The 24,485-nt window shown below is 38.3% G+C and overlaps 1 protein-coding gene across 1 annotated transcript; it reads left to right on the top strand.

The window, feature by feature from the left end:
* The first annotated feature begins 197 nt into the window (after positions 1 to 197).
* On the top strand, positions 198 to 23,621 carry LOC121728899. Its single transcript, XM_042117220.1, has 17 exons — positions 198 to 257; positions 1,229 to 1,370; positions 10,844 to 10,949; positions 13,034 to 13,092; positions 14,836 to 15,047; positions 15,424 to 15,522; positions 16,236 to 16,340; positions 17,557 to 17,635; positions 17,901 to 18,118; positions 18,869 to 19,103; positions 19,464 to 19,565; positions 19,734 to 19,871; positions 20,532 to 20,798; positions 21,205 to 21,318; positions 21,836 to 21,976; positions 22,485 to 22,720; positions 23,096 to 23,621. Exons 1-17 carry the CDS (start codon positions 226 to 228, stop codon positions 23,211 to 23,213), a joined length of 2,403 nt encoding a protein of 800 aa, XP_041973154.1. The 5' UTR covers positions 198 to 225; the 3' UTR covers positions 23,214 to 23,621.
* Positions 23,622 to 24,485: the final 864 nt, after the last annotated feature.

Here is a 24,485-nt window from a genome sequence, read left to right as displayed (position 1 = left end):
AACAGCGGTTTAGGCGTTTACAGAGCATTATCAAAATGTCATACAAATTGTAACGTCTTTGTATAAGTACTTATATATGTAAAAAACTTATCTTGTCTGAGCATGACATACATTTATGTCTTCAACTGACGTGCTTTTGATTTTTGGTTTATAAAATTTGTAATAATATTTTTCTTTTGCTTTTGTAATAAAAATAATTTAAAATGATTTCTAAATTTGAGGAAAATGGACGCAATATTGAATAAAAATGTGCACTTGTAAATATATAACATTATGATAATTATTATGAATTACACTATCGAGTAGACATACACTTGAAGATAGGGTTCCTAAGTCGTAGGTTATAACGCACTCAGTCTGGCATCAGTTCAGTATATCAATCTGAGATTGACGCCAGATTGATGGCTAGAAAGTACATAATAAAAACATGATCTGCAGTCCATCAATCCGTGGGTTACACGTTCAGATTCGCGTCAATCTTTACCTGATTGATGGGATCAGATTAATGAGAAACTGAACGTGTAACCTTCGACAAGGAGGAAGGACTTGGGAGGATGAAGGCAGAGACCGCTTATGGCGTGGGTGATGTGGGCCACCGCCTTTACCGCCTACGATTTTTGTATAATTACGAGTTTTAATACTCCCATTTTTATAAATAAAAATTTAAGTATCAAAAAATTATTTCTTCAACAACAAGATCCGTCCTCTTGTGTCATTCATCAGGGGGCCTCGCAAAACATACCTTGCGCACATCATATTTAGATCTTTCCCTGCCACTGGATGAGGGTACATTATCTTACTTTCGGTAAAGTACACTACAGTTAAAGACAACTACAAAATTACTTCGAACCCTGGATGGTGTGGAACCCGTTAGACTAAGTACATAATATTACCCCGTAATTTCCCTTAAATTTCTTGAAATTCGCGTGTTGTTTCTACACACTGTATGTAGGATCTAGACTTTTATGATTCTATGAAGCTAGGCTATGCAGCGTCTAAGCTATCTTCGTACATCTTCATAAGACGATACACTCACATGGTATGTGTGAAGTGAAAAATTGATTCATAGGCAGATGGCAGACCTCTTCATTTGGTGGGTTATTTCAATTCAATGTTAATCATTATTCTGTTGGCTGGGTTTGACTTAACGCAAACAATTTACGTAGGTCAGCCATCTGCCTATGCATCGTCTTCTCTGGTAGTAACTTGTATTATGATTTCCCACCAGTTCGGATGACGTCACCCCCCAACCTCCAGAGGAGGTGGAGGTGTGGGCGCCCTGGACCATCGCCATGCCCGCCAAGAGCCCTAAGGCGCCGCCTCCTGTCCACGTGCGGACCGCTGCGGGCCCGGCCTGGGACATCGATCAGGTAAGGGACCAGAGAACAGACAAAAACAGGCATAAAAAGACCAAAATAGAAAGGAAAAACAGTGTCGAAAAGATATGAATAAAAATACTTTATTGCACCAAAATAAACATGACATACAATACTTAATAACTATAAGAGTAAAAAGTACAAAAGGCGGCCTTATCGCTACAAGCGATTTCTTCCAGACAACCTTTATTGTAAAACTATGACGTAACAGTAGTAATAGATGGTAGGTGACTACATAGACAGCTAGGAGTAAACTTTTTTAAAATATATAAGTATATTACAAATATATACATACAATATACATACATAATTATATGTATATATATATTATAAACATATACATAAGTACATACTAAAGAATATATACAAATAATTATAAATATACATACAAACATAAATAAATAGGAATAGTACAATACAGGTAATTTTCAGTTATTATGGACTAATTGTGACAAAAAATGTTCCTTGATGCCATTTTTAAAAACGTACGAGGACTGAGCACGTCTCAAAGTTGTAGGTAATTTGTTCCACAGACTGACAGCACGAGCTGTGAATGAAGAGTCATAAAATTTTGTATTACGAGTGGTATTAGTAACATATTAGTGTTTCGAAATGTTTTAACACTGTCATCTAAAATGTAAACCTTTCTTTTAAGTAGGGTGGTGTCTTAGGGTCATACATAATATGATACAGACACGACAGTATGTGAGCATTCCGCCGAAGTCGGATTAGCAGCCACTTGAGTTTGACACGAAATTGGGAAATGTGATCATATTTTCGCAAATCGAAAATAAATCGTATGCAGAGGTTTTGGAGGCGCTCAAGTTTATTTAGCTGCTCCTCTGTAATATTTGTGAAACATATTATGTCAGCGTAATCGAGTATGGGCAATAAGAGCGATTCTGCAAGCAGGATTTTAGTCGGAATCGGCAAAAAATTTTGGAAGCGCCTCAGCGCACTCCACGCACCAAATACTCTTCTACTGGTCTCACTAATGTGCTTGTTCCAAGACAACGTTGAGTCAAGATGAATCCCAAGGTTTTTGACAGTTTGCGAGAAAGGAATGATTTTACCATCAACTATTACAGGACAAAGGTTATGAACTTGAGCTCTCGTCAGAAGATTTGGACTGCCAATTATAATTGTTTGGGATTTGACAGGATTTATAACCAACCCACGAGACTTACACCAAGCACAGATACTTTTAAGGTCTTCATTGGTTCCTGCAATAGCTGATGGCAAGTCATTAAGAGGTGTGTGAAGGTAAATTTGCAGGTCGTCGGCATACATGTGAGAGCAGGAGAATTTAATTATTTTGATTATGCTGTTAATAAAGATGCTAAACAATAAAGGTGATAAAACGCCGCCCTGAGGGACTCCATCCATGAGTTTGACCATTTTGAGGCGTCATCCTCGACCACAACACGTTGTTTGCGATTACACAAATAACTACGGAACCATGCCACTACGGTAGGGGAAAAATTCATGGAGATCAGGAGTTGTAGGAAAATATCATGATCAACGGTGTTAAAAGCATTAGTGAAATCCAAAAGTGTTAAAATTGTTAATAATAAAATAGGATAATAATAATAATAATAATAATAATAATAATAATAATAATATCTTTATTTAGACCCAAAAATAGAAGTTACATAAGAAGCCTCTGACCCCTGCACTAGTGTTAACTGTATTGCAGAGGCCAGCGTCCTCCCCCATGTAGTACTATCTATTAGTATACATATATTCAATAATTAAACTACAAAAGAAACTTAAAAAGTAGGTAATTACCTAATCTTAACATAGACTGTAAGTATACAATTCAACAATAAAGAGAAAAAGAAATACAGAAAGAATGGAAGGCTGTCGTTAAGCATTTAGTAGTTAATACTATTTTTAAACAGAAACATTATTTAAACATTAAGTTATATAAGTGGATGATCGTATACATATTCAATAATTAAACTACAATATGAAACTTAAAAAATATGTAAGTACTTAATCTTAACATAGTCTGTAAGTATACAATTCTACAATAAAGTGAAAAAGAAAAAGAAATACAGATGTATGGAAGGCTGTCGTTAAGCATTTAGTAGTTAATACAATTTTTAGACAGTAACATTATTTAAACAGTAAGTTATATAAGTGGATGATCGTATACAATGTGAATGTGTTTAGTGTGTGTACACTTGTATGTGTGTGTGAGCGTAATACCAATAATTAAATTAAGTAATTAATAAATATATACATATATACACAGATAGAAATATATATTTCCACCCCGGAGTTGATATTGCGTCCTACATGGCGGTTTTTACCGATGATATTGCGTCCGACTGACTTGTTGCATCCTGTATACGGACGCAAGATTGACCATCTCTCAAATTCAGCCAGAAGTAGTGTTAAGGTTAGTACAATGGCTGGGTGAAATATTGGCATGGACGTTGTTTTGTCACCGGAGTGCTTTTCGGCGTATTTCTTAGTTCCGCTATTTGGCGCGCGAATTTTGGAGGTCGCTACTGTGCGCCGTATATCGGTGGCGTATATTCGATACTTTGTTTACGTATAACACGCCGATAATGTGGATTCCTGTATATAATAAAGTTTTTATCAATTCTAATGTGTGATTTAATTACGTCCCACAAAACGACATCGTCCCAGAGGAGACGCGGGGGTGACAGAGGCGAGGGGGCGGAGTTCGCACGCGACATGCAAGGGCATGTTTTTGTTTATATTTTTTGCCGGCCAGCGCGGACGTAATGACGCTTGTGGTATAAATATTGTGTAGTGGGGCGAATATTTGAGAGAGACTAAATTCATGTCTTCAAAGTTGGGTTCACAACGCCTTCGTAAATTTGATGTAACATTACACATTTCAATGTCTAATTAACTTACAAAAATGCTGCTAAAACTATTTGAAAGTAGAGTTAATATTTCAAAACTTGTTATAAAAAAAAGTACCAAATTATGAAATTTTTGCGTGTCGTTTCGATACTGCCGCTTACAATTTATTATTTATAAAAAAAAATGAGCTAGAAAGGATTAAAAATTTAATGTTAATTTGAAGATAAAGAAGAGAAGAATCCGATACCAACAAATAACACATCAACTTACATTAAATAACTAAAAATTATATTTTTAAAATGTTCATAAAATTCGCGTCATTGTCCTGCGCATTGTTTGTTTTGAATGCCTTGCCGATATACTCAACGTGACGGGTTGAAACCTATTTTGCGATAAAATCTGCTGGCTCACTTTATTTGATCGCAGTGCTTTGGTGTGGATAGAGGTCTTCGTTTTATGCTCTCTCTCTCTCTCTCTTTGAAATACGTTCTACAAAAATTTCCAAATAAGACGTCATTTACATTTCTCGACTGTGCCAACATTTGTCTGTTTTTCACTACTTTTTTTATACCAAGTTATAAAGGCCCGCAACATTTCTAAGTTCTTAATAATTTTCTTTATATCAATACTTAATTATAAACGAATTTAGTGAATTCCTCATTTTCCTGAACGTCTTTTTCCTGAATAGCCCTAAAAACATAATGACGATCATTCAGAATAATGATTAAGTCTGTAACTGTATTTCAGGAAAACAGGAACAAATATATCGAATCGATGCAATGTCGATATTACAATTAGGTAGTTATTTGACACATTTTCGAAAAATACTAGTAGAATAGTAAGAAAAGTAGTAAAAATGTTATCTACACTTCAATATTATAAAGCAGGAGAGGTTGTTTGTTTGTTTGAACGCGTTAATCTCAGGAACTACTAGTCCGATTTGAAAAATTCTTTCAGTGTTAGATAGCCCATTTATCGAGGAAGGCTATAAGCAATATTTTATCACGCTAAGAATAATAGAAGCGAAGAAATAGAGGAAAATGTGGAAAAAACGGAGGGAAATTATTTGAAAGCGCTTATTTGAACGCGCTTATCTCAGGAACTACTGGTCCGATTTGAAAAATTCTTTCAGTGTTAGATTGTCATGTCAATGGTTATCGTGATTGATGTCGATCGTTTTTTTTAAAAGAAGTGATTTTAAAAACTATTTTAAAGACAAAATAAAATGGCCTTGGCCGTCGACCCATTTTGTAATTTAAAAAAAATGTTTTAATTGTGGTGCAACGACCAAGAATAATATTCATATTATTACAAATAATTTTGTTCTACCTATGAAACGAAAGAACATAAAATCGCTTTATAAATCTTCATTTTTCTGGTGCAGCATATTTATTTACAAATAAATATGCAATTTACGATCATTATCCTGACGTCCAGTGTCCTGTTTGTTGTTGAACTGTTTATATACTTACCTGTCTAAAAGTATTTTGGATCGATTGTATTAACTACTATGTCCCTACCTACATACCTACGTATATGATTTTCTTTGATAAGTACTTACCTATAGTATATTTTAAACAAAAGCCCATCAGTGAGTGAGTTTAGACTGCGAATTGGGTTGGGACTAATGTATTTTTAAATATCTATACTTACTAATATTGTAGAGACGAAATATTTAATCGTTTGCTTATTACTATTTAACTTACGAGTTACGAGACTACTGAACCAATTTAAATAATTCTTTCGCTATTAGAAAGCCACGGTAATGAGAAAATAGCCCAAAGTGCATCGAAACTCAACGTCAAGTGGTTACCGGGTCATGGGCTAGGCTGTACACTGTTCTGAGATTTTTTTTTAATCTTGACTTTGTTCATTCATAAATCGACACCCTTGACAAGATTTATAGTAACTGTGATGGCATACTTATAATAATAATAATGTACTTTTATTCAGCTCGATAACATAAAAACCTTAATCTAGACAATTACAACATGCAAATTATTTTATTTTCAATGGTTTTTTTATATTAGAATGTTAAGATCGCAACCGGCAGCTTAGCTAGGTTACAGTATAACCTGTGTTAAAGCCACCGGACCCTTTCCCAACTACTGATCGCATATCGCTGATTTTACATTTCAGGCAATTAAAATTAGTAATTTAATTTAATTTAATTTAATTGGTAAAATTAAAATTATTAATGATCAACACCTAAGGAATGTTATTGGGGAATACGGCTTAGGAGCCCGCAACAGTCGAGGTGAGATGTTGTTAGAGTTTTGCATTGAAAAAGGACTATTCGTAACTAACACGGCATATAAACAACATCCAAGACGCTTATGGACATGGCGATCGCCAACAGGTCATAAAAATCAGATTGACTTCATATTAATCAGCAGCAGATGGAAGTCGTGCATAACTCTCTCAAAGACTTTTCCGGGTGCAGATTGTGGCAGCGACCATCAGCTGTTAATAGCTCAATACAGAGTCCGCCTCAACTAGTTTCAAAGCCTCCACCATCCAAAAATATTCTTCTAACACAAGAAGCGAAAGCTTTTGAGGACGCACTACAAACTCGACTGGACAGTGAAACGTATTGCCCATTTGACTCAGCCAATACATCATGGAATCAGCTTAAGGCCGCATTAGAAGAGACAACTAGAACAATCACAAATGGACGGAAAGTAAAACATCCTAGATCTGAGTGGATGACCACTTGGGAGGCAATCGCACAAAGAAAGGCTCTAAAGACTGGAGGAATTCGTTCAAAGGAAGAACAACAGCGATACTCTGAACTTGACTCACTAGTACAGCGTCTCTGTAGACATGACAAGAATGCATATATCAATTCTATATGTAGAGATATACAAACACACTCTGATACCCTACATCCAAGAGACATGTTCCAAAAGGTAAAAATTCTCACACGGGAACGAAAATCAAAATCTTGGAACATAGAAGATGAAAAGGGTAACCTGATTTTAGACAAGAACCAAGTGATGACAAGATGGAGGAACTACTGCCAAGACCTGTACAAATATGACGCTGATGAACCTGACACTAGATTAGATTTTACAGATAAAGAACCCGACATCGTTCTCCATGAAGTAGAAGCAGCTATAAATAAGCTAAAAACAAAAGCTTGCAGTGGAGATGGTATACAGGCACAAGTGCTTAAAAGCTTGGGTAAGTGTGGAATCAGAGTAATGCATTCAATATGTCTTAAAGTATGGAGAACAGGACAGTGGCCAGACGATTGGACAGAATCTCTCGTGATACCACTACATAAGAAAGGGTCGACTAAAAAGTGTGGAAATTATCGGACCATCTCACTAATTTCACACGCCAGTAAGATTCTTCTCCATGTTATAAACAACAGATTGGTACACTATATAACTAGACAGATATCCAAAGAGCAGGCGTGATTCGTAAAGGGCAGGGGTACCCGAGAACAAATCCTAAACATCCGTCAGCTGATAGAAAAGAGCAGAGAATTCAATGTCCCAATAGTACTCTGTTTTGTGAATTACGCTAAGGCCTTTGACTGCATCGTCTGGTCCAAAATGCTGGAGGTGATGAGAGAGTTGGGCGTCCCCGATCATCTCATATTTTTGGTACAAAACCTCTATCTGGAAGGTCGATCAAGGGTGCGATTAGACAATGATCTGTCAGAGCCGTTTGCTACAGAGCGTGGTGTCAGACAGGGTTGCATCCTCTCTCCACAGCTGTTCAACCTCGTAGGCGAATATATAATGCGTCGAGTGTTGGAAGATTGGGAGGATGGTATTAAAATTAACGGATACCTTCTCAAGAACCTAAGGTTCGCTGACCACGCTTATAAGTACTTGCGAAGTGAAACTTGCTGAACTTCTAGCGCGGCTCGAAAAGATTAGTCGAGACTTTGGCCTCCAAATCAATCGCAATAAAACCAAACTGATGTACGTCGATAAGCTGAACCAAATACAAAAGACATCCTTACTACAAGATCTCCAACCCGTAGAGGAGTTTGTCTACCTGGGATCGTTGATTAGCAACAATGGTAACTGCGAGAGGGAGGTTGTCCGACGGGCTCAGATGGCTAAATCTGCGGTTGGGCGCTTAGAAAAGATATGGAAGAATAAGAACATCTATCGTAGCACAAAAATAACACTAATGCGTTCCCTAATCTTTTCAATATTTTTATATGCCTCCGAGACATGGACACTAAAAGCACGTACTCGAGCTAAGATTGACGCTTTTGAAATGTGGTGCTGGCGTAAAATGCTCGGCATCCCTTGGACCGCACACCGGACCAACACGTCTATACTTCAGCAACTCAAAATTACCACCCGCCTGTCCACGATGTTTGTCTACAACGATCACTTGCCTTTTTTGGCCACATAGCCCGCCGGGAGCCTAATAATCTTGAGAGTCTCATACTAGCTGGGCAATTAGAGGGGAAAAAAGGCAGAGGCAGTGTGTTCCAGGAGGCATTTCATCAGGCCAAAAATAGAGACAAGTGGAGAGCCCTATCCCAAAAAGCAAATTTTGGTGGTCACGTCCCTCAGCCATGAGGATACGACTAGGAAGAAGAAGATACAATAAACAATACAAAAAACGATCGAAACGATCTACATCAATCACGACAACCATGATTGACTATGACTATCACAGCACAGAACGCAACGTCGCGTCGTGTTTGCTTACGCGCGCGCGTTAACCAACTTACGAAAAAATTTATTATTATTGTGAACTTGTATTATAATCAAATACCGTCCTCTTTTTGTACAAAACAAATAAACAGAAATAATAGGTACTATTATAGATAATAACCATAATTTAAATTTACAAACAAAGTATATATATTGTTGTGTAATTTTTGTGTAGTTGTGTAATTTTTTGAGATTTTGGACTGTTTTATCTTATTTTTTGATAGGTACGTTAATAATTTTTTAAACGTTTTTATTTTTCTTTTCGACGCCTAAAGGGCCTTTTTTTGAGACTTTGTACTGATAGGTATGTCTGATATGTGATTCTTCAGGTTAATATTTTTCTAAGCATTTTTGTTTTATTTTTTTAACGCCTAAACGGCTAATAACGAATTTCAATTTGTTAAATTTTATCAACTTGTCACGTGGGCAGAGCCACGATTGAAAACTAGTATTGCTTACATACACAAGTTAACTATAGTCAATGTCACAGTAAATTAGCCTCTCAACTGGTCGTTCTTAAAATTGTTAATTTCTTAAATTACTTTTATGTTCCTATTTCGGTGTATTTGATTTGTCCGACACTTTGATTATTATGACTATGGGTTTATTATTGTACCTACTTGATTTTAAACAATAAAACTTAAAAATACCTACTACCGAAACAATTGTTTTATTTTGTGTTCATACTTAAGTTCAGAAGAAACACGCTCACATAAATAAAATGATCATATCTATCATAATTATTCTTAATATTTTTAGTTAGCCTAGCGGACTTACCTAATTATAATTTAATTAATCTATGTAATATAGGGATAACTTGTTTTTAATGTCTGTTATGTACTCCAAGTTATAGAAATAAGTATTTCATTTTAATCGACTTCATAAAGAGGGATGATTCTCTATTCATACATATCGTCACTCCTGTCCCTCATTGGGGTAGACAGAGACCACATCACGCAATGAATTTATTGGGATCTATTATATAGGTACCTATGTATGTATCGATATAACATATAAGGTTAGGAGGAAGCAACAAACTCAACAGTTTATGGCGTACATAAAAAAATAATATACGGTACCGATATAATCTCAAATATAGTAAGGAGTCATTTAATTAGTAGAATGCATGGAATTAATATAGTACAATATACGGTATCAATATAACCATACATTTAAAAGGATGTAGGAAAAACGATTAAATGCATGGAACGAATACAAAAATATACAATGTGTCACATGATTTCCATCGAGAACGGAAGCAAAAAACCAGCGAGAATTATTTCAAATTGAATATCTCATTTTCGTACGCAAACAAAATTCCTCGTCGACAATAGAATTCACATGACAGCAATGTAACTATATTCGCACGAATAACAATTAAAAAGTCATTGGAAATGGTAGACGCCATAGGGTTCGACTTTGAAAAGACGCAACAAGTCTTCGGCGATTTAAATATATATATATATATATATATATATATATATATATATATATATATATATATATATATATATATATATATATATATATATATATATATATATATATATATATATATATATATATATATATATATATATATATATATATATACATACACATATACACATATATATATACATATATATATATGTGTATATGTGTATGATAGATAAAGATAGGAAAAGATCTGTCGGTAAGACGGGACTATAAGTGACATCGAAAACATTGGAAAAGATTAGTGGCCAGTGGGTAAGATGAGACCGGCATCGCGCCATACTGGTATGAAAAGAAGAAAGCATTATATAGAACCAGTCTCGATCACGAAAAGAGCTTATCATAATACATATTATCTATGGCTTTACTAGCTTCGGTGGCTTTATAGGTACCGAAATTAAAACTATCTTTCTTCTTTTCGTGTAGCCACCGAATGACTTTACAATTGCCCTGTTTTTGCAGGTTCTAAAAGCAGCACGCCTCCTCAGCAAACCACCATTGACAGTCAACTTCGAAGACGAGCAAGAGATGCGAGCCGTCTACGCACTTATCTACGAGGTGTTCAGATGTGAGAAGCTACTATTTATGATTGAAAAAAAAAACAAACGAATATTAAATCGTAGGCCAACTTTTCAAATACATAGCAACCAATGCACACCATAATGATCACGACGATTATGATCATTATGGTGTGCATTGATGATTGGCGGAACGGACGTTTAGAAGACTTGCTAACACACAACACAATAGATTACAAACATGACCGGCTTCCATCCAAACTGACATACATTAAGGGGGCAAACGAGCAAACGGGTCACCTGATGGAAAACAACTACCGTCGCCCATGGACAACATTTTCATTAGAAGATCTGCAAGTATGTTGCCGGCCTTTTAAGAGGGAATACGCTCTCTTCTTGAAGGTTTGCACTTTGCAGGTCGTATTTGGTCCGAAAATACTGCTGGTTTTAAGTGTTTACCAGCCATTTGGCTGAGTGGATCCATACCGTCATAACACTAAAACGAAGTCATAGGTCAAGCCAGGTCTTGGATTAATGTGTACCTAAGTTTTCATTCCTGGAAATTCTAGCATTATAAAAAATTTGTATTCTACCCTATCATATATATTTTTAAATTAGGTACAACCAAGAACAGGTTCAAAAACATCAGTTCCTGCCTTTTGCAACTCGCGTGTCACATTTACAATTTGGAAATGGAACTGTCTTGAAGTTGTAAACGGTTAAAATAACTTGACGCCTGCTGTTATCGTTACGAGCTGGTCCGTGTTAACTTTACTGCTTGCGTGCTCAGAACCTAAATAGAAATTCGCAACACTTATACACTGTGATAGAGTTAATACGTTTTTAGACCAATCGGCAATCAGAAAGTTAAATTAGCTCATTCTTAGTAGGTGCCTTAGATTAGTTGTAACCTTGTAAGGTAGATTAGGTTACTGGTTAGGTATTTTTAGGGTCTGATCTTGAAATTGCCAGAAGTTTTGTCTTTGATTTGTTTATGCTCCTCGAGCGATCTCTGTCTATTACAAATTTCCGAATACACTAAGTATGCATTTCCAATCTTTGTATAATAAATCCGCCTTTAACTGATAACTGATAGAACATAGGATCCCTACACAAGAGGCAACAGCAGTAGCAGACAGATAGATAATATAATTTTTATTATAAAGATTCGAATCCATGACTAATGAGCGATGAAAGCTGCTGACTCATTAATCGCTATAAAGGATTATACTATAATATAATAATAATAGCTCCCACACCGGTTTCGGTGACGGTGGTCCGTTTCATTGAAACCAGGCCAGCTACGCAGGAGTAATTTTATAGTGCCCTAGTGTGTGCGCAGTACACAAGTATACTCTTTATCCTTTACTCTCATAACCCAGTGGGACGGAAGACTGACACGACCGGCGAAAGACGACCAGAGAAAAGGCGCAGGTCCGACTTTTTATGTACATGCCCATCCGACGCATCATCTTACTTGTCAGACAATCAGGTGATCAGCCTGCATTGTCCTAACCAAACTTGGAGATAACATCCAACGCGGGAATCGAACCCACGACCTCCGAGTCAAGAGCCGCGCTCTATACCACTAGACCACGGAGGCGGATTATACTATGGACCAGATGACGCCCGCAACTACGTTGCGCCAAAATTTTCTTTTCAAAAACATTTTTTCGAGTTACCTAAAAAGTATCATATGTTCTTTCCCGGGACTTAAACCATACGAAGTTTCAGTAAAATCGGTTTAGTGGTTTGGGCGTGACGAGGTGACAGACAGACTGCAGACAGATGCATTTATAATATTAGTATGGATTTAATTATATATAGGTACCTATTAATAGGAAATCCAGCTATAACTAGACACCAGATACTTCTACTTGTTCACTGTCTAGCGAATTATCTACCATCTTTCGATTGTGTGAAGACGAATGGGGCTGAAGTGGTGACGTGTGGTGACAGCGTTGTGGTGACACCACTTAACCTACTTACCACCACCTATTTTACTCCCCATCACCATCACGCGACCGTTTCAATATTTTATGTCATCGATAAAAAATACTTATTCGTTTTATTGCCTTTTGAAGTCAACCCTATTGCGATTATTAATTTTGCTCATAAAACTTGTTCCTTTCAGATAAATCGATATTGGATCAAGCTATCGATGATGTCAATTTCTTCGGCAATTATCCACAGGTAAGACCAGTTTTATATTGTTAATAATTAAAAAATCTGTACTCGCTAGATCACAATTTTTTGTTTGTTTATTAGTACAAGTATTGATGCTGGCATTCTATTTTTCCATCGTTCACCTTCAGCTTATGGATAATACGCAAAAATTGCACTTGAACTTTACGATCCATCAAATCGAAGCCAAGGTCATAATAAATCGAACTTTTTCCCATCACATGTTCGGTAAGTGGATGACAATCGAAGATACGACCGTCCTACCCTACTTTACGATCACGTGACACATTTTTTTGTGGAAAAACTCACGAAAATGTATTCCGATTACTTATACAATCGAATAAGGTCGATTGACTTTCGTGATTAAAGTTATCGAATAAATATCGACTTTGATAAGACACATTGAAATAGGTACTTAAAAACTGTAATTTCGAACGCTGTTGCAAATAATTGATGGCTGGTATTTTAAAATAGCTTTAGGCAGTAATATTAAATCTAAATAGTAAATATATAAAACTCAAAGGTAACTGACTGACATGGTGATCTATCAACGCACAGCCTAATCCACTGAACGGATCGGGCTAAAATTTGGCATGCAGGTAGCTGTTATGACGTAGGCATCCGCTAAGAAAGGATTTTGATTAATTCTAGCCCCAAGGGGTTAAAATATGGGATGAAATTTGTATATAATAATACTTCTTAAAGCGAGCGAAGCCGAGGGTAAAAGATCGTTAATATAATATATATAACAAAGGCCAATGCTATGATAAAACGTAGGATAAAACTCTTAAGTTTTTATATAAATTCCAATAAACTCTTTAGTAGATAGGTAGGTAAGATAAATTAAATAATCGGCCAAGTGCGAGTAGGACTCGCGCACGAAGGGTTCCGTACCGCTGTAGACCGAAAGTAAGCAAAAATTGTGTTTTTTGTATGACAGCCCCCCTTAAATTTTTATTTTAATTAAATTTTATTATTAATTAATTAAGTGTAAATATAATTAAATATTTACTGAATATTTCAAGTGCTTACCTATTGGCATTATTGATTACGAGCAAAAAAGGCCAAAAAAATACCGTTTGTTGTATGGGGCCCCCCCTTAAATATTTATTTTATTTTTAGTTGTTGATAAAGCAGCAACAGAAATACACAATCTGTGAAAATTTCAATTCTCTAGCTATAGCGGTTTTTGAGATACAGCCTGGTGACAGACAGATGGACAGACGGACAGACATCGAAGTCTCAGTAATAGGGTCCCGTTTTTACCCTTTGGGTACGGAACGATAACAATAACGTTCAACATCCGACATAGCTAAAGATTCCTAGTGATTTAAAACCAGGTCGCAACCTTTGAAGATAATAATAATTAGGGCCTGTTTTACCACTTCCTGAGAAGGCTATCCACCAATTAACTTGACAGATCAAGTATGGAGAATCTGTAAAAAAAGTTGTGAATAGCCTATTAGGCACTTTATCAGAAAGTGGTGAAACAGGCCCTTAATATCGTGCTGTGTCGGAACTCTACAATGATGAACACAGCTGCTATACACCTGCAATATTTCTCTGATAATTTATATCGGACATCAGTGAGCCATCTCACTAGGCATTTTCTATTGCAACACCTGTTAGCCATGGCCCATGATCGTCAATTGCAACCAACTACAAAAACCCCTTAGACATTACCTCAGGGATCCCGAGAGACAAGCTAAAATTTTCTTGGGACTAGAATCTCTCAATTAACCAACATTACAGTTCAGGAGCCACCGTCACATAACCTGGCTGTTCCTCATGGAGCTGGCCCGCCGCCGCTGGGTGGCCCGCAGCCAGGAGGAGGTGGAATCAGCCAAGAGTCTCCTGGCGGCAGCCGGGGAACCGTTCCTGGCGGTGGAGACAGCCATTTGGGATGAACGGGTTCACTTCGCGGCTGCCATCGCGAGAATACGGATCAAGAATAAGGCTTTCTCGTAGGTTCTAAGCTGCTATGGTGACCTTTTCAAATTGACTTTCGGAAAACCATGAGATGCTTTAGGATTTTTTTGAATTACGAACTAAGTATTAAAGGGCCCAAGCCTCAATGGGATTCCGGAATCATTAAAGCGTTATTTCTGTAAAATATAGATTCAGAATACCGGGGGCCTAAAAGAACGTCAGTGGACTGTTCTACTGGTCTTTCATTAGGACCCAGGATATTTCGATTTGTCGGTTCTTATAACCAATACCAGTTTACCTAGAGTCATAGCTAGGTTGCTGGACAGATTTGATCTTACATAGGCGACATCATCAGGCAATATTGTGCGCGTTGTCTTCTTTAAAAAAACTATTGACTACTCCTTCTTGCAGGCTATCCGAGTTGCTGCCCCCACATTTGCGCGAGGAGCGAGTGTCTGCTACACTAAACAGGACTACATTGACGGGATGGGTCAATACTTTCAAAGCCAAGTAGATATACCTACTTATCTATGTGATATCGATCACCCATCCCATTTAAATTATATCCCCTTGAGTTAATATTTACGTACTTATAACGTAGTGGATAAGTTATATTTGCGTTGTCTGGTACCCGTAACACAAGTCCTTTTGGTTCTTAACACGGGGCTAGACTGACGTGGTGTGAAGCGTCCATAGATATTATTATTATTATTATAAGTTGAGTTGAGCGTCCGTGGCCTAATGGGCAGACCTTCGCTTCGCACTCCTAGAGGGTGCAGGTTCGAACCCGGGTGGCGGCGTGTACCTATGAGACATTTTCTGAACTCAAGTACATAATACGGACGCTCGTACGGTGAAGGAAAACATCGTGAGGAAACCCGCACATAGTTGGTCCCAGACGTATTGACTAGTTCTTTCCTCTGGACTAGGCCGACTATGATGCGAGAATGCCGTATGCGCTTGGGCAACCATACGGACATTTAAAAATCTTGTCCCAGGCACTGCAGTATTTGAGGAGTGGTTACTTCGCTCTGAAAAATACTGTATAAATCATCCACAACGGATGTAAAGGCCTAGTTTTTTTATTTTATAAGTTATACAAGGTTGCTGTAGTTTGTCTAGTGACTTTTCTAAGGTAACTGTTAGAAAGACTGAACTCTGAACACAGCAACCCATGCAAATATGACTAAATCTTAAAGGCGTACTTTGTGTCTGTGGCTCAGGAAGTTGTCCCTTCTGGTGGAAGATCTGAGGCAACAGGGCTACACATACAGCACTTCCAGGCAGCTGTGCGCCGGTGAATTCCGCTTCGACCGCGTCTGTCCCAGGTACTTGAACAGCTCTGGATTTATGTATAGGCAGTATAGGCTATGGCAAATGGGCAGCAGCGGTCCTATGGCGACCTAGGGCGGGGGGGACGGGGGGGGGGGGGGGGGGGGGGGAATGGACGGCAGCGTCCTAGGATGTGAAAGTGGCTCAAAAAATATACATATAATATATCCGGCCCTGCTTTGAACACCTTAATTATATAATTTAGGTGTCCAAAGCAGTGCCGGATATTTTTTATAATTTTTTATAGTAAGTAAATTATTTATCTACAATTTCGTATTTATATAATTTATATGAATACGTAATTGTGTCTATCTGTTGGCCTGTCTATAGTCTCTTTTACAGTCAAACAAAGTAAGTAAGTAAAGAACATAGAACATAGGATAGTTTCTATTGTATCAAAATGTAGGCACGGATAGTCCCCGAGCAATAAATCGACACAACAAAATTGCGAGCAACATTAAAATTAGTAACCTCGTTACAGTCAAACAAAGTAAGTAAAGAACATCTACGAGTAAGGATAGTTTCATAGGGCATAGTATCAAAATGTAGGCACGGATAGTCCCCGAGCAATACAGGCGGCGTAAGGCGTGGGCGGTGTGGGCGACCGCCCACGACCTCGTGGTCTAACGGGCCTCGCGTTCCTTGGACCATGAGGTTTTTTAATGTAGCCAGGATAAGCACTAAGAACATTTAATTTTTAAACTTATATGTGGGAGAAAAAATAAAAGAAACATAATATATAAAACAAACAAATTTATTTAAATAACAACTACATCACAAATAGACAAAATATGTATACATATTACATAATATAATTCATTAAGCATCATTATCACAAATTAATAATTATTATCATTATTAATTTATTATTATAAATATAAAACAACTCACCAAATATATTTCCAAGTTATACTAAAGACAGTTCAGAGCAACGTCTTGCCGTGCCCAAAATCAGACAACTTCTGATCTGTCGATAATAAGTCATTCCCTTTTTATAATGTTGTGTTGATAGAAGGGGAAGAGAACCGAGTTGGGGAGAGGCGTGTTCGTCTATGATGTATCAACTGACTATCCATCAACTGTCAACTGACTGTCCAAAATATCAATTGACTATCCAACAAAAACTATTGCGGAAGTAATAATATTAATTAATTTATAAATATTAAAATTTAAAATATTTCTTGTTCTCCCACATATACATCCCCATTTCAGATTCATAACTCTTCGGCCGCCGGCTAACCAAAGCATTGGTCAACTGGATTTAATCAAGAACGGTGTTATAGTGCTACAGGTACGTTTAAAAAGTTTTTTCGTTGTGCATTGAGCATTCTTTTACTGTCTGCCTCTTACACATTTAATCTTAGAATGCCCCATACTGTATAGTTAATTACGCCCGATATAATTCACGATTTACAGTATGCATTATTGACGCTAATCATGGGCGTTCATAAACGAATATAATAATTATATACTAACCTATATTCTACAATCAACATGATCATATTCTCTATTGTCCATCACCCATGACCTAACATACAGCCAAAATAATATTTCAGGAGCGCGAGTTCTGCGAAGGCGCCTCAACCCTCTGCCGGGCGCTGCAGGCCAACTCCCTATGTGGTGTGGTCGCACAGACCCACGCGTCTTCCCCGCGCTGTTCCGCCTACCTGGCTGCGCTACTGAAGGAGCTGGCTGCGGTCATCCGAGCACAGAAACCGCCAGCGCCGGTCACGCCCGAACTGGGCAGATTGGTTGTGTTCGGTGCTGGAGATAGGTGAGTAAAATACTAAAAAGTAGATGGTTGTTGTGCATATTATTGTCTATTAGCGATAATGTATGTTACTGAACACGTTAATTTTTCCTATCGTCAATTTGCCATGTTACTGAACTATCTCTCAGGCAGGGCTCTAAAAGAGATTGAAGGGCCTCAAGAAATAGTGTGACGTATTGTTTTTGGGGTTGATGGAATGTTTTTAATTCTTATTAGCGACCCGTCCCGGCATCGCACGGGTATAAAATATATAGCCACTGAAAAAAAAATTTTTTTTTTCAGTTGGCTATTTTTGTTCCACTAATTCGCGAGATAAGCCCTTTCAAATAATTTCCCCGTTTTTGCCATATTCTCCTATTAGTCTTAGCGTGATAAAATATAGCCTATAGCCTTCCTCGATAAAGGGGCTATCTAACACTGAAAGAACCATCAAAATCCGTTCCGTAGTTTTAAAGATTAAAGGGAACAAAGGGACATGAGGGAAAAAAGCGACTTTGTTTTATAATTAGTATAGATAACTTACGGGCTCCGGCACAAAGCTCCCTTAGAAGTTATTACCCATGCCTATAAGGTATGAAAATGTTCGTTGGTACCATCATAGATATTGATTCATAGGCTACGTTCATTTGGTCGACTTATAATATCAGTTCAATGTTAGTCGTTGCTGGGTTTGAAAAACGCGACCAAATTACGTAGGCCTGCCATATCAGCTTATGAATTACTTCTCTGATTGAAGCTCCTTTCTCTCAACAGGCTAGAGAGCTACGTAAGCGCTTTACAGGAGCTAGGAGTTGAGGCGTCCGATTGGTCGCAATCCGACTCATCGGTGTGTGTGTTGAGGGAGGCCATACATTGCGATTGTCCGACTGTGACTAGTGCTCTGACTGGAGTGGTAGCGGCTATAGCTACGCCACCCAACTCGTATTCTGCTGTCACGGATCCTATAGACTTGGTGTGCGGCCGCGGCGGTGATTTGGCTATGCTTGAGGTGGGTATTGCCTATCGGTAGTCGTATGTAAATACTATGTAACTGAATTTAATAAACCAAACAAGACAATTATTGAATTCCACATAACTGAGCGTTCTATTTAAATAGACTTGTCTTTTACATAACGCTCAACTCACACTGGGGCAGAAATTTATGCTTAAAGAATAAAACAATAGAGGTGAATATGCCGTAGTCGAAAAACTTGACGCGTCGCGACGCTTCAAATGACTCGGACCCAGTATGAGTTGAGCCTAAGTTAGTTTATATGACTATATTAATGTAGCTTCTTCTCGCAAACAGAAGTTTTTGTGACTAAACTGTATTTTGCCTTCTGTCAAGTGCCTATTTATTTTGCTGCAGATCCTAACAGAATCTGAAATAGACAGCGAAAGCAGAGCACGTGTGCAGAATGTTCTTGAAGAACAGAAGAAGACATTAAAAGCACTTATGTCTAAACCACAGGTGAGATTTTGGAATTCTGATGTTACTACTATAAAGAGATGCCAACTTGCAAAGAAACAACAAATTCGAAACCTAAAACTTAAACTTGCATTTCAAGTTTCTTACGGGTTCATCACTATTCAATCACACATATTATCAGCTATTCGTAATGTCCTGATCTTCATCTAGATCCAGTTAATCCTATACGAGACCCACTCGTCTCTGGATGCGGAGAACACCGTCCAGGTGACGCGAGCCGTGGCCGAGGCGAACAGACTGGCGAGAGAGAAACACGCGCTGAAGAAGAAACATAAAGATCATTCTAGTGTGAGAAATACTCTTTACTTTTCGGCATTTTTAAAATGAAACTTTTATTACATCGCCTCAAACTTTTTCGTCATTTGTATGTCGCGTGACGGCCTCGAAGTAGGAGTACCTAAACTGTAAAACAGTAAACTGTAAAGTTTATCTCTACCGTGGTTTCATAAAACCAGTCAGTATTTTTTTCTTTTTTATACGTCAAGAGTCAAGACCATTTTAAGGTTTTTCTAGACGTTCTAATTAAACAATGTCTTGTTAAACTTTCTCCCCCTTACTAATAAACGCTGTATAAGCTTTGAATAGTTATACAGTGTTTTGTTCCTGTCACACAAGTGACATTTTAAATTGGATTGAAGAAGACAAAACACTGTATAACTATTCAAAGCTTATACGTTTATTAGTAAGGGGGTCTGTCTGTAGTTAAAAATGTGTCTGACTCTGTCCAGGGCTTCAAGGCACTTTTGTAACGTATGCGACAAGACAAACTATAAAGTATACAAACACGGCTGACAGCTGAAGCTTTATTTGCCTCGGCGGAGCCGCGTAAAATAATAATTGTATTTTAGATGCGATTTACGACAGATACAACGGTAACTAGGCTAGCTGATACTCAGTGAAGATATTTTTATTGGTAACAGGGAAAGTATTTTAGCATACTCTTTTCAGGTATCCCAAATGAAAGAGGCATCCTCCACCACAACTTTAGACCTCTCCCGCTCCGATCTCGACAAGGAGGACGATGACGTCACAACTCCACGGACAAGACCAATGTCGTCACCGCCAGCTACCGCCAGGACGGAGGCCACAGTGGTCAGGAAACGGGCGGAGAGCGCCGATGTGGATGCCAGGCCGAACGAAGCCAGGCCCATACCGGAGATGCACGCTGATGACCCCATACCCCATGATCCGGATAAAGACTGCCCCAATGTTTTTGTGAGTAGACATTGGGCCTTGATTAATGATTAGGGTCGCTAAACCGAAAAGCCGGACAAACCAGTCAGCCTAGCCGGACATTGGTACTTATAAAAAAACCGGAAACTTTTAGCTTATCTAAATTCTCAGTATAGCAATTCTCAGTATAACATTCGGCAGGGCGTATAAGCACTTTTGTTTTAATAAAACATTTTTACATCTAATTAATAAAAGGTTACAACTTATAGTAGGTGTAAAACCGTCTAAAATTAGATGTTACGTCTTACTAAAATCCAAACGGCAAAATATAGAGGCGAATAAGAAATTCTGTACCAAGTTTCTTCATTTTGATTCTTACAGTACAATCAGAGAAATTGATTAAGAACCAAACTCTCTGACAGTACTTTAAGTTCTATATTAATTTCAGGTGCCAGATACAGATTTGTTTGAGATTCATCAGTTGCCTCATCTCAATAACGGCGTTGATATACACAACATACTGGATAAAGACGGCTGCTACCTCGGCTTGATACAGAGGAAGGTCAGTTTATTCGATATGTGGAAGTTTGTCTGCCTCTCTCTCTATTTTCTACACCTACACTTTCATGCTAAAGTGATCATACAATTTTGTATGGACAAACTTTAAGTTCCGGGAAGCTGGAAGGAATATAATATTAGAGCGAACCAATGCCTATATAATGTATCGAAAGCAAATAATTGTCCACGCATCCGCGTGTCTAGATATCCTTCTTTAGTCGATATCGATATTCGATATTCGATATACCTCATAAATGCGAAAGTGCGTCTGTCTGTCTGTCGGTCTGTCTGTCTGTTACCTCTTCATGCCCAAACCGCTGAACCGATTTTGCTGAAATTTGGCATGGAGATACTTTGAGTCCCGGGAAAAGACATAGGGTACTTTTTGTTCCGGAAAAATGTACGGTTTCAGCGCGATAAACGAGTTTTGACGCAACGGAGATGCGGGCGTCATCTAGTAACGTATTAAATAAATCATTGTGGTTTAGTCTCTTCATGCAATACTATAATTGTACCTACAGGAGATAACTCGTCTGGACGCGAAATACATGATACGAGTGGCGGAGGAGCGCGGGCTGTTCGGTGCGGGCTCGCCGGCGCCGCGCCGCAAGCGACACGAGACAGACAAACCCAAGCAGAAACGACACAAACAGACCTTCGAGGTATGAACCGAATTGTTATAATATAAGCTATGTCCACACTGTGCACTTTCATCTTCAATTTTTGTCATCAACTTTCATATTGGCGCATTCAATGATTGAATGCGTCAAGGAACGCAACGTCAATATTGTAATTTTTGAAGTTTTGGATACGGTCAGAGGGCATGCGTTGCGGGCATGCCTTACGTTGGCTGTTGACTGCGCTATAACGCATGCCCTTGACGAACAGAAAAAGGCACCATGTGGACATAGCTTATGAGAGCTTCTTATATTTTTCGATTCCTTATGGTGATCGCACATTTGTCCGCACCGCACGCGCCGGACGCGCCGCATCCCAGAATTCGTTGTATGAAATGCAGTCACGAATTACGACGCGTACGGTGCGGATGAATGTATCGCAACGCACGCGCCGCATTTCGTGATGTCATTTCATACAACGAATTCTACGGCAGAGCGTAACCTAACCTTACCTAGGATGTCACTAAAAACTACTCTAACCATCTGTTACCAGGTGGAACGGGTAGCGGCTCCGACGTACGCGTCGCTATGGCGGGCTCACCGCCGCGGCAGCGCGCCCGCACGATACACGGGTGCGGGCATGAACGACAGCGGCGGCGGTAGCAGCGGCAGGAGCGAAGGCGGGAGCGGCGGCGGAGGCGGGAGCGTGACGCGCGTGTGCTCGCGCCACGAGCGTCGTTGGGCCGCTGCTAATACGCACGCGGTGTGCGCGTGTATTGCGAAACACAGGTGATGAGTTCCTCCACCTATGGGCTATATAGTATACGAGCTTTTGCCCGCGGCTTCGCTCGCGTTAAGAAGTATTATTATACAAACTTTCATCCCCTATTTGAACCCCTTGGGGTTGGAATATATCAAAATCCTTTCTTAGCGGATGCCTACGTTATAACATCTACCTGCATGCCAAATTTTAGCCCAATCCGTCCAGTGGTTTAGGCTGTGCGTTGATAGATCACTATGTCAATCAGTAAACCTTTGAGTTTTATATATATATAGATATGTGTCGTGCGACTTAATTTACCTCTTCATAAAATAACAGGCTAACTCAATATATTTTGTTAATTGAATTTTTCTTATTAAGACAAAATACTTTAAATTGTGTAGGCCCCAGCAGCGCGAGCGTCGCGCGTCAACGGGCGAGTCGCCGGCGTGTCGCCAGTTGTATCCAGTCGTCGTCCACGATCTACGGCTCAAGCGAGTTAGATACAACATCGTCGCGTAAGGGTTCATTCAGACCGCAGACAAAGACTCATAGCAAAATAAATCTCTGGCCATCTCACATCTATGTCAGTGGCCGTCCACGGCCTACGGCTCAAGCGTTGGAGATACAATATCGTCGCGTAAGAGCGAACAGAGCTATCTGATAGAAACACATTGCAAATCTGAGACCTACAGGTCTCTGATTCACGATTTCTGTTATAACTCGGATTCGGAAACTTTACGTGCGATCATCATTCAAAACTCAGTGCGGCGATCGTTGATTACATTCGCGCGGTGAAGTTTCCGAATTCGAGTCGAATTGCGCTCCAAATTCGAGTCGTGAATCAGGGCCCAGATGCTCATTTAACTTAACAGAATATTGTTTTCTAACTTGAATGAAAGAAACCTAACTTTTAAACTAAAAAAATGTAAATTGTTATCGAACAATAAAGACTATAATATTTTTAAATAAATTATTTACGATTATTATATTACGAAATTCCACCGTCTTTTACTTTTTAGTTTTTACATTTATTTAATATTGAATAGAAATTACTTTAAATAATAGTATTAAGAGCATTAAGTTATCATTTGGATAACTCGAGTTCTGGCAGAGCATGGCATACATGGTTTTTAAATAAAAAAATAACTTTACGGTTGATTTTTATTTTTTCTAAAATCAATTTTTTTGTATTTATGCAATATTATGAGAATACAACATGTGAGTTCTGAAACACCAAAGACGACTACCAATAAACAAAACTACATTTCACGAACCGATTTTTGGATCAATAATTTTAACAAATTATAGAAAATTGGTCGTTTAATATCGACTCAATGTATTATAAAGATTAGCTACATTTTTAAACAAAACGAATTCACAACGCGAGTAGAAAACATCATCTTAATTTGCCTAATAACTACATAATAAGGAATCATATAAAAGTTCCCTCAAAAACCTAAAATAATCGCCTTTGATTTCACAAAACTCAAATAATTCAATATCAATAAACAAAATTCTCTGTACACGAACAGTGACGAGCACTAAAATATATACTCAAAAATATTTATAAATATGTAAACAGAACAGGGTATTATACAACTTGTATTCGATAACTTCGACACCAAAGTACGGGAAATGTATGGGACTCTATCGCAAAAGTATGGGATTAGGTACCATTTCTTGTAAGTTGTTTAAGTACCCGGGCCATTAGGGCGTTCGCTGCATTAAGCGTGGCCACCCGCGAGGAGTGCTTGTTTCATGTCATCCCATAGAGCAGCGCTGCGTTGAGCG

The sequence above is a fragment of the Aricia agestis genome, chromosome 7 (assembly GCF_905147365.1).
Source record: "Aricia agestis chromosome 7, ilAriAges1.1, whole genome shotgun sequence".
NCBI lineage: Eukaryota > Metazoa > Arthropoda > Insecta > Lepidoptera > Lycaenidae > Aricia > Aricia agestis.
The sequence above is the reverse complement of the archived record's forward strand: the minus strand, read 5'-3'. Positions and strand labels throughout refer to the sequence as shown.